This window comes from Kryptolebias marmoratus, linkage group LG7, assembly GCF_001649575.2.
Source record: "Kryptolebias marmoratus isolate JLee-2015 linkage group LG7, ASM164957v2, whole genome shotgun sequence".
NCBI classification, from domain to species: domain Eukaryota; kingdom Metazoa; phylum Chordata; class Actinopteri; order Cyprinodontiformes; family Rivulidae; genus Kryptolebias; species Kryptolebias marmoratus.
The window spans coordinates 2,501,558-2,511,632 of NC_051436.1; the positions used below are offsets into that span (position 1 = coordinate 2,501,558).

At 38.4% G+C, this 10,075-nt stretch overlaps 2 protein-coding genes across 3 annotated transcripts in view; both read right to left on the minus strand.

Moving 5' to 3' along the window:
- Positions 1–3,691, minus strand: part of LOC112449861 — an 8,257-nt gene extending 4,566 nt beyond the window's left edge. For both annotated transcript variants that reach the window (XM_037976373.1, XM_037976372.1), the window contains exon 1: positions 3,517–3,691. The gene's annotated coding sequence lies outside the window, so the exon portion shown is untranslated. The remainder of the gene's footprint in view (positions 1–3,516) is intronic.
- Positions 3,692–7,269: 3,578 nt separating this feature from the next.
- Positions 7,270–8,811, minus strand: LOC112450102. The gene is made up of 2 exons (XM_025003417.2): positions 8,604–8,811; positions 7,270–8,429 (listed from the first exon to the last, which is right to left on the minus strand). The coding sequence occupies exons 1-2, from the start codon at positions 8,775–8,777 to the stop codon at positions 7,551–7,553; spliced, it is 1,053 nt and encodes a 350-aa protein (XP_024859185.2). The 5' UTR covers positions 8,778–8,811; the 3' UTR covers positions 7,270–7,550.
- Between the last annotated feature and the right edge of the window lie 1,264 nt (positions 8,812–10,075).

Here is a 10,075-nt window from a genome sequence, read left to right on the forward strand (position 1 = left end):
ACCATGCAAAAAGAAAATCCATGTTTAGGCTGATTTTTCACACCATAGCAAGGGTCATCATCCAATGTGAAGGAGGCCAAGGGAAAGGTTAAATAACAGGATGGTTTTAACTGTTCTGATGTGAGCTTTAGTACATTTTCAACATCATGAATCAAGACTGCAGCATAATTATACTTGATTCTTTTTCTGTCCATTAGTTTGTAAGTAAAGGACTGGTCTCTTTGCTGCAAGGCAATGCAGAATAGATGTGATGCATTTTTGTGGTTTCAACAGGCCACCACCTCTTTCTCACGAGCATTAAACGGAAGTCAATAACCTCAAACCTCAAAAAGTTTTGACAGCTCTTTATCACCAGTCATTTAAGAAGTACTAAAACTCATCTCTTCCTTGTCAGTTTGAACAATGTTTAACTATGTTATTGATTTGGGATTCACTTTAGCTTCCAAAAACACTTTGGTAACTTGTGATAAAGACCTTACATTATGTCTGATGAGACAAAGACATCAGAAGCAGATCTGTGGTTTTCATGATATGCTGCTCATAAAACAGGCTTGGTTTTTCATGCTCAATGTTTCCCATTTTCTTTCTATAGGAGGATATTAAACAGTATTTATTTATAATCTAGAATTTATTAAAGAGTTTTTTCTTGTCTAAATCTGGAAACCTGTCTCAGATATCATAAATATTTGTACTGTATGTCCGCAAACGTCTGTGTCTTGAAAAGGGATAATATTCTCTGGGTGAAATTCCTAGGGTGGCGTTGTTGACCTGCTTATTTTTGGGGTGTGAGAATTTATAATATTCTTGAGCCACATTTAAATGATTTTCTTAAAAACTGCACAGCAATGACAAGTAAATTATGCATTTGTAGAATTGTGGCATCCATAAAAATATTTGTACAGGACTATGAAAAATGTATAAAAAATATTCATGCTCCATTTTTATTTGTTTTTTATTATTATTTCCAGTTGAACAGGAGTGAAAATACAAAGTTTCTGTGCATTTTAAAGTAAATTGCTTCAAAAGGTAGAAATACAGTAAATACAATTAAACAGAAAATAAAATGTACATCATACAGCATTACAACAACAAAAAACATACAATGCACTGTTACTACAGTGCATCCAGATAAAACCAAACAATAAAAACTAATGCTTTAAAATAATAGTTTTATTCTCACTTCACCTAAATAACAGTACAAAGAAAACAATCCCAGACCTCTTACAAAGTTTTAGTTTGTCACAGGTTTGATGCAGGAGTTCGTTATAGTGGTGATTTAAACCAGTGGTTCCAAATTGTTGTTGGTTTCAACCCACCAAAATCAGGGACAAAGTCTTGTGATCCCAACACTTGTTGGTTGAAGAATACAAGCATAACTAATGAACACATTAAAGAGAAGGATTATAATAATACAAGAAACTCAACAACCTTTGAACATTTTTATAGGAATGATTCAATGTTGTATTGAATCATCATGATTAGCAAATTTAACCACATTTTTTATGAAATATTGTCACTGCACACTAATTTTCCTGCTCTCTGCAGAAACAGCAAAGGTAACACCAAACTGCTGGGCAAATTAAACAAAGATTCACATGTCTTCACTACACAATTATTTGTTTTCTTTACAGTATAAAACACAAAAACCACAGTCCAAGCAAGTCTCAGAAGTAGTACCAACAGTATGGACACAATAGTGTAGAAAGCCCTCTGCTTTGATTGGTCACCTCGCTCGTTCCAAGCATTTGACTCCCCTGGGCCTGAACGACTCAAAACACAGAGAACTGACAGAGTGCAAAAGGGAGTGATGATTATGGTCAATGTCATGAGAAATGAATCCATGTAGATAAAATTTTCCTCTACTGCAAAAGCCATCCCTACAAAACAAAGCAGCCAGACACAGCCAATGATGATATTTCTGATTCTGAGCTTTCTTTTTTCCCTCAGGGTCAGGTATGTGATTGGATGAACAACAGCCAGGTAATGCTCCACACAGGTCAGGATGTGGAACAATCCTTGTCCGTACCAGGTGAAAGAATACAGAGTTCCTCCCACTCGAACTATTTTAAAATCTTTCTTGTAGATTCCTCCAAAGCAGATAAAAGCCCCAAAGACCCCAACCAGCTCAATGAGGACCAGGTGGTAGGTGAAGCAGTCAGAGTGATTCAGTGCTGATGCTGAGGAGTTGGAGCGATTATTCAGCCATTGTTGAAGACCATAGTAGAGGATGAAGATGAAGAGAGGGAAGAAAAGGAGGACTTTGATGACAATATGGGCAGTGTAAATATAGGCGCTTGGTGTGGTGATCAGGCAATATCTGAAGGTGTTGCTGTATTCCCCAAATTGGGAGTGATTAACGTCCGCCATCTCTGGAAGAGAAAAGGTGTCAGCAGATTGAGTCAGGATAATATAGGGTTTAATAAATATTTGTGAACATCAAATGGGAACAAATTTAACCAACATCATATTAAACATTTTCAATAACTTTGTTTTGTCTTGTCAATAATGCATCAGCATTTTAGAGCGCAACACCACTGTTGTCCACTTGGTGCCGGCTTTATAATAATGCCAGTCTGATCAAATGCCAAAATAATATATTGGTTATAATGAGGCCATTAAAAACATTACCCATCTATTTAATGCAATAGTGGGTTTCCCAAATCAATTTCTTTATTTAAAGCCTTCATTCCTTTCCAGGTTTATCATCTTGTTCAGTTTTTAAAGGTTAGTAAGTAAGTAAAGTTTTTTTTTATTAAACAGCTATTAAAAACAAGGCACTGTAGAAAATAAAGCAATAAAAGATCAATTAAAAACAAGTGCCAATAAAAACGTACCCCTTGGGGCCAGGTTTCTAAAGCTAAAAGTGATGTGACAACATGGTGTCTGCAGAATGTCAAAGTCAAAGCTTCAAAATTGTTTTGGTCACTTATTTACAATGTGTAGATGTGGGCTGGCCTTTAGGACATTTTGTTTGTGGACAGGGGAAGAGCACACAGCCTCTTATTTGACTTGGCAGTACAATACTGTGTAAGTACATAAAATTACCTTTAAATGTTTCAAATTGAATATAAACCATCTTAGAACATCTTTTTTAGACAATAATGACAAATCAATGAACCGATACCATAGACACTGTTATCTCTGACTGCCATTTAAAACCCAAGTCTCACCAATATCTCTAACCATTAGTTGATTCAGTTTTACTATGATTAAATGGTTACTGCTTGTAACCATTCAGAAAACATTTCCTGATAGGAAGCATGAAAGTGTTAGGTTCTGTGAATCCCATTTTCTAGGCATTGCATTCATATACTACCACTTGAAAGATGTCCTAAAATCAATCTTTTAAACAAGAAAATTAAATTAAAATAGTTTTATTTCATATTTTTTTTAATTGTCTTTTAGAAAAAATGGGTCTTTTACCTTAATCTGAGTGAATTCTTTAGAAAAAGAGAGAGAAAGCAAAGCATAAACAGACAAGTAAAGTGTTCTTCCTTTATAAATGCTCAAATGAACCCTTTACTCAAGCAAAAAACCCAACATCACAGTTTTATACCAACATGAGTCTGAGAAAATGAAGGTGGAGTTTTTTTCTAACCTATCCCCATTTTAAATGCTACACACTATACCAAATTAAGTAAAAGCCTCTAAGCTACCTCTGCTGAAAATGTCTCCAAAACCTTTGATTGGTTAGAAAATGCCTGACGTAATAAAAATATTTATAATCTGAACATATGATTGGTTGCACTCAGTAGCACCGGTTGATGCAACTTGGTAGAGCAAAACAACATTAAAATTAGACACATTTCCTGTTATTGTGGTTACTACAGAAGATATTTTAACAAGGTGGCCAGTTCTCAAGAAACATTTGTTCAAAAACCTTAAAGTCTCTATTTGGCTTGCAGTGTTAGCCTCTAAATGCACAATCAACCTTCCCAACATCATCTGATCCTTTAGCACAGACCCACCCTGACTCAGAAAGATGGACTAATGAGCTATAAGAGACTAGAAAAATGTGTCTCTTATTTTAATTAGTGGATGTGGAAGTCTTGACAACAAAGCCATGCCTGCTGCACACAGGAGAAGAAATTAATGCCGTGTGGAGGCCACCTCCGTTGATGAGAGGAAGCGTTATTGGGCTGCCCATGACCAGCTCATGGAGTCTGCTCGAAACCCCGGGTTGGAGTCTTCCCCGTTGATGGACAAAATCCTAGAGGGGGCCAGGAGAGATCATGCAACGGATCATGCCCACCTCCTCTGTGAGTCCAGCCATTGGCTGCAGTGCCCTCTATGTCTCCAGTGGCAGCAGCTCCTCCTATGTTTCCGGTCTCTCTGTGACGTGGTAACTGAAGGAGGAATCACTCCGCTGACTGTGAGGTTCTCCACTCGCCCCTGCTCGTGGACGAAGAGGAGAGGGGGCGTCTCCATTCTGGGAAACAAGATTGGCCCTCAAACCTCCATTGACCAGAGGGTGTGTCCTCAAACGGACTCCTCTTCAGCCTTCAGTGCCGTTCCCATGGACCCTTCAGTCTCTAGTGCCGGTCCCAGAGTCCCTTCAGCCTCCACCTTCCTGTGTCTCCGGTCAGGGTTGGCAGGGTTGGCAATGTTGACAATGCTCTTGAGCCTCCTGGGTCCCACGCTCTCAAGCCCTCAGGCCCCCCAGGACATCAACCTCCAGGGTTTAAGCCCTCCTGGATATCTGCCCTGAGGATCTTTGGGGACTTTAGGCTGCCTAGCCCCCGTGTCTCCTAGAGGGTCACGGAGGATGCCTCTCTCTCATCAGCAGCATCTACGGTGGTTCCTGGGCTGTCGTCTTGAACTCTGGCTCCTCCGTGAATTGATTTGTTTTTCCCCTGGCTTTTCACTAGGTTTGTTTGTTTATTTATTCATTTATTAATTCTCTCTCCCAACCACCCTCACAAGTTAGGTGTTTTTGTTTTCAGGACATCTAGAGCTGTCCCTTGAGGAGGGGGTAATGTCAGGATTTGGTTGTCTTTGGTTTACTTTTGTATTGGGTTTATTGTTTCTTGTGTTTATGTTTAGTTGTTCTGCTCCCCATGTTCCTTAGGCTATCACTCACTCTCCCTCAGTTCTTTCAATCTGCCTCACTGTCCACACCTGTTCCTTTGTTAGTAATTAGTCACCTGTTTTCACTTACTCGTTACCCTCAGTCTTTAAAACCCGGTCATTTTCCATACTTGCTGGTTCATTGTGTTTCACTCATGTGCTGCTTGGGTTTTCCTCGTGTCTTGCCCACTCATGTTCTTTACAACCCTGGTTTTTGTTATTTAGTTTTCGTTGCTGCCTCGTCAGCCTTTTGTTTTGATTATTTTGTTAAAAAATTAGTTTTACTTTTGAGTTCCCCCTTGTCTGCCTGCAATTTTGGTTCCAACCACTAACTTGACAGATACGTTGCTGCTGAGATAATAACCAATCATGACTTTGCTACAGAAATCTGTTGCATGTTCCCAACTATTGTGGACCTATCCTGCTCTATTACATGAAATGGGAGCCAACTGTGTTCCTAATGTCTGCCTAAAGATCTCTCCAAACCATGCAAAAAGAAAATCCATGTTTAGGCTGATTTTTCACACCATAGCAAGGGTCATCATCCAATGTGAAGGAGGCCAAGGGAAAGGTTAAATAACAGGATGGTTTTAACTGTTCTGATGTGAGCTTTAGTACATTTTCAACATCATGAATCAAGACTGCAGCATAATTATACTTGATTCTTTTTCTGTCCATTAGTTTGTAAGTAAAGGACTGGTCTCTTTGCTGCAAGGCAATGCAGAATAGATGTGATGCATTTTTGTGGTTTCAACAGGCCACCACCTCTTTCTCACGAGCATTAAATGGAAGTCAATAACCTCAAACCTCAAAAAGTTTTGACAGCTCTTTATCATCAGTCATTTAAGAAGTACTAAAACTCATCTCTTCCTTGTGAATTTGAACAAGGTTTAACTACTTTTGTAAAGAGAACATAGGAGATTGAAAATCAAGTATTTTAAATACTATAAAATGTTATTGCTTACACTATACCTTAACAAATAAAATAATGTTTTAATTTTATTTATAAAGCACATAGCTTTGGATCCAGTAACAACTCGTGGATATGATACTTTTTCTGCACACACAGCTTCATATAGCAGGTAGGTGTGTTTGGTTGGCTGAGAATCTGATTTAAATAATGACTGCTTTAAAGTACAGGTCATTTGAAACCTTTAAAGCATTGTTAATTAGTGGTTAGCAGTGTTGCCTCACAGCAAGAAGGTGCTAGGTCAAGCCCCGGATTAGGCCTGGGGTCTTTATGTGTGTAGTTTGCATGGTCTGCTCGTGTTTGTGTGGGTTTACTCTTGATTCCCCACACAGTTCAAAAGCATGCATGTTTATGCTGTCTTCAGGCCCAGGCCTTCCTTGAAAAAGAGATCTGTGATCTTAACTGTGTCCCTAAGAACATTACATCAGTTTCAAGGGTATTTACCTGATTTGGGATTCACTTTAGCTTCCAAAAACACTTTGGTAACTTGTGATGAAGACCTTACTCTATGTCTGATGGGACCAAGACATCAGAAGCAGATCTTTGGTTTTCATGATATGCTGCTCATAAAACAGGCTTGGTTTTTCATGCTCAATATTTCCCATTTTCTTTCTATTTGAGGATATTAAACAGTATTTTCAATCTAGATTTGTTTCATTTTCTAAATCTGGAAACCTGTCTCAGATGTCATAAATATTTGTATGTCCGCAAACGTCTGTGTCTTGAAAAGGGATAATATTCTCTGGGTGAAATTCCCAGCGAGGTGTTGTTGAGCGACATATTTTTGGGGTGTGAGAACTTATAATATTCATGAGCCACATTTAGAATGGTTTTCGTAAAAACTGCACAGCAATGGCAACTAAATTATGCATCTGTAAAATTGTGGCATCCATAAAAATATTTGTACAGGACTATCGAAAGATGTATAAAAAAACATTCATACATCACTTTTTCGTTTTTTATTATTATGTCCAGTTGAACAGGAGTGGAAATACATTTTTTGTGTGTTTTTTACAGTAAATGGCCTCAAAAGCCTAAAATACAGTAAATACAATTAAACAAGAAGTAATACGTTCGTCATACAGCATTACAACAACAAAAAACATACAATGTACTGTTACTACAGTGCATCCAGATAAAACCAAACAATGGAAACTAATGCTTTAAAAGCAGCATAATTGTTTTTTTCTCAAGTCACCTAATTACCAGTACAAAGAAAACAATGCCAGACCTCTTACAAAGTTTTAGTTTGTCACAGGTTTGATGCAGGAGTTCGTTATAGTGGTGATTTAAACCAGTGGTTCCAAATTGTTGTTGGTTTCAACCCACCAAAATCAGGGACAAAGTCTTGTGATCCCAACACTTGTTGGTTGAAGAATACAAGCATAACTAATGAACACATTAAAGAGAAGGATTATAATAATACAAGAAACTCAACAACCTTTGAACATTTTTATAGGAATGATTCAATGTTGTATTGAATCATCATGATTAGCAAATTTAACCACATTTTTTATGAAATATTGTCACTGCACACTAATTTTCCTGCTCTCTGCAGAAACAGCAAAGGTAACACCAAACTGCTGGGCAAATTAAACAAAGATTCACATGTCTTCACTACACAATTATTTGTTTTCTTTACAGTATAAAACACAAAAACCACAGTCCAAGCAAGTCTCAGAAGTAGTACCAACTGTATGGACACAATAGTGTAGAAAGCCCTCTGCTTTGATTGGTCACCTCGCTCGTTCCAAGCATTTGACTCCCCTGGGCCTGAACGACTCAAAAAACAGAGAACTGACAGACTGCAAAAGGGAGTGATGGTTATGGTCAATATTATGAAACATGAATCCATAATGACATAATGTTCCTCTATTGACAAAGCCATCCCTACTAAAGAAAGCAGCCAGACACAGCCAATGATGATATTTCTGATTATGAGCTTTCTTTTTTCCCTCAGGGTCAGGTATGTGATTGGATGAACAACAGCCAGGTAATGCTCCACACATGTCAGGATGTGGAATAATCCTTGTCCGTACCAACTGAAAGAATACAAAGTTTTTCCAACTTGAATTATTTTTAAATCTATCTTGTAGATTCCTCCAAAGGTGATAAAACACCCAAAGACCCCAACCAGCTCAATGAGGACCAGGTGATAGGTGAAGCAGTCGGAGTGATTCAGCGCTGATGCTGAGGAGTTGGAGCGATTTTTCCGCCACTTTTGAAGACCATAGTAGAGGATGAAGATGAAGAGAGGGAAGAAGAAGAGGACTTTGATGACAATATGGGCGGTGTAAATATAGGTGCTTGGTGTGATGATCAGGCAAGACCTGAAGGTGTCGCTGTTTGCCCCAGAAAGGGAGTTATTAACCAGGGAAGGGTTTTCCATCATCTGTGGAAGAGAAAATGATTTTAGCAAGTTGTGTCAGGATAATAAGTTTTTTTTATTTATTTTGTAATGACAAAGACACTGTAGACATGGTCCCATTGAGCAGGGTTTATTCAAATACAAATGAGCTGCTATTTTGGAGGCTGCAGCTCACGCCTCTAACAATCCAACGCTCACTCGAACAGCTTTTTCCCCTCGTAGCATCACAGAACAGAGCCCCTCCTTTTTCTGGTCCTGGCCCTGCCGCTCCACCGGCCTCCCGCCCACATGACAGACACCACCACATGTGTGTGTGTGAGCCAGCAGAGTCAGACAGAGGCAGCCCACAACTTTCACTACACACAACATCATGAACCCCAAATAGGACCAAAACACAGAATCATTACAGTATATTTGTNAACAGAGGAGGAGGTCTCAGATTCCAGCTTTCAAAAACATATAATGGAGCTTTAGGCCTGATCCCCAGTCAGTTTCACTCCAATCAACACCTGCACTCATGTGACCAGAGTGGCCCATCAGTGAGTCAGACAAACAAAGACCCTAATGAGCCTCTATTGTTAGGAGAGTGAGAACAATCTGCATATAATCCATTATGTCACATCTCAGCTTTAAAAGCTCAACTCCACACTCTCTATTTTTGAATTGAGAAAGCTCCTCGGATGAGAAGAGAAACGTCTTCAACTACAGAATAGAAGTCAAGTTGTTTTTGTTTTTAACCCCTTTTTTGAATTTTTACCATGGCCTGGATGACTGAGAATCTACACCAGCATATTGCCATGCATTTATATACTACCACTTTAAATATGTTGTAAAATCAAAGTTTTAAACAAGAAAATTAAAATAGTTTAATTTAATGTTTTTAATGGCTTTTAGAAAAAAAATGGGGCTTTACCTTAATCTGAGTGAATTCCTTACAGAGAGAGAGCAAAGCAACAATAGACAAGTAAAGTGTTCTTCCTTTATAAATGTTCAAATGAACCCTTTTACTCAAGCAAAAAACCCAACATCACAGTTTTATACCAACATGAGTCTGAGAAAATGAAGGTGGAGTTTTTATCTGACCTATCCCCATTTTAAATGCTACACACTATACCAAATTAAGAAAAACCCTCTGAGCTGCCTCTGCTGAAAATGTCTCCAAAACCTCTGATTGGTTAGAAAATGCCTGACGTAATAAAAATATTTATAATCTAAACATATGATTGGTTGCACTCAGTAGCATTGGGTATGCACCAGTGGTAGAAACTTGGTAGAACGAAACTACACGAAAATTAAAAACATTTCCTGTTGTTGTGGTCAATAAAGAAGGTATTTTACCAAGGTAGCCATTTCTCAAGAAATGTTTGGTCACAAACCTATAAGTCTCTATGTGGCTTGCAGTGTTAGCCTCTAAATGCACAATCAACCTTCCCAACATCATCTGATCCTTTAGCACAGACCCACCCTGACTCAGAAAGATGAAATAATGATCTATAAGAGACTAGAAAAATGTGTCTCTTATTGTAACTAGAGAAGTTGCATTTCCTGCGAAAATGCAGTGTGAATGCTTTTTTTGCTGAATGATTTTGCTGAAAGNCGGCTGAAGATATGCTGAACAGCTGAAGTTTAATGAAGATGCAAAAAGTGGAACAGAAGCTGATTTGTAGAAG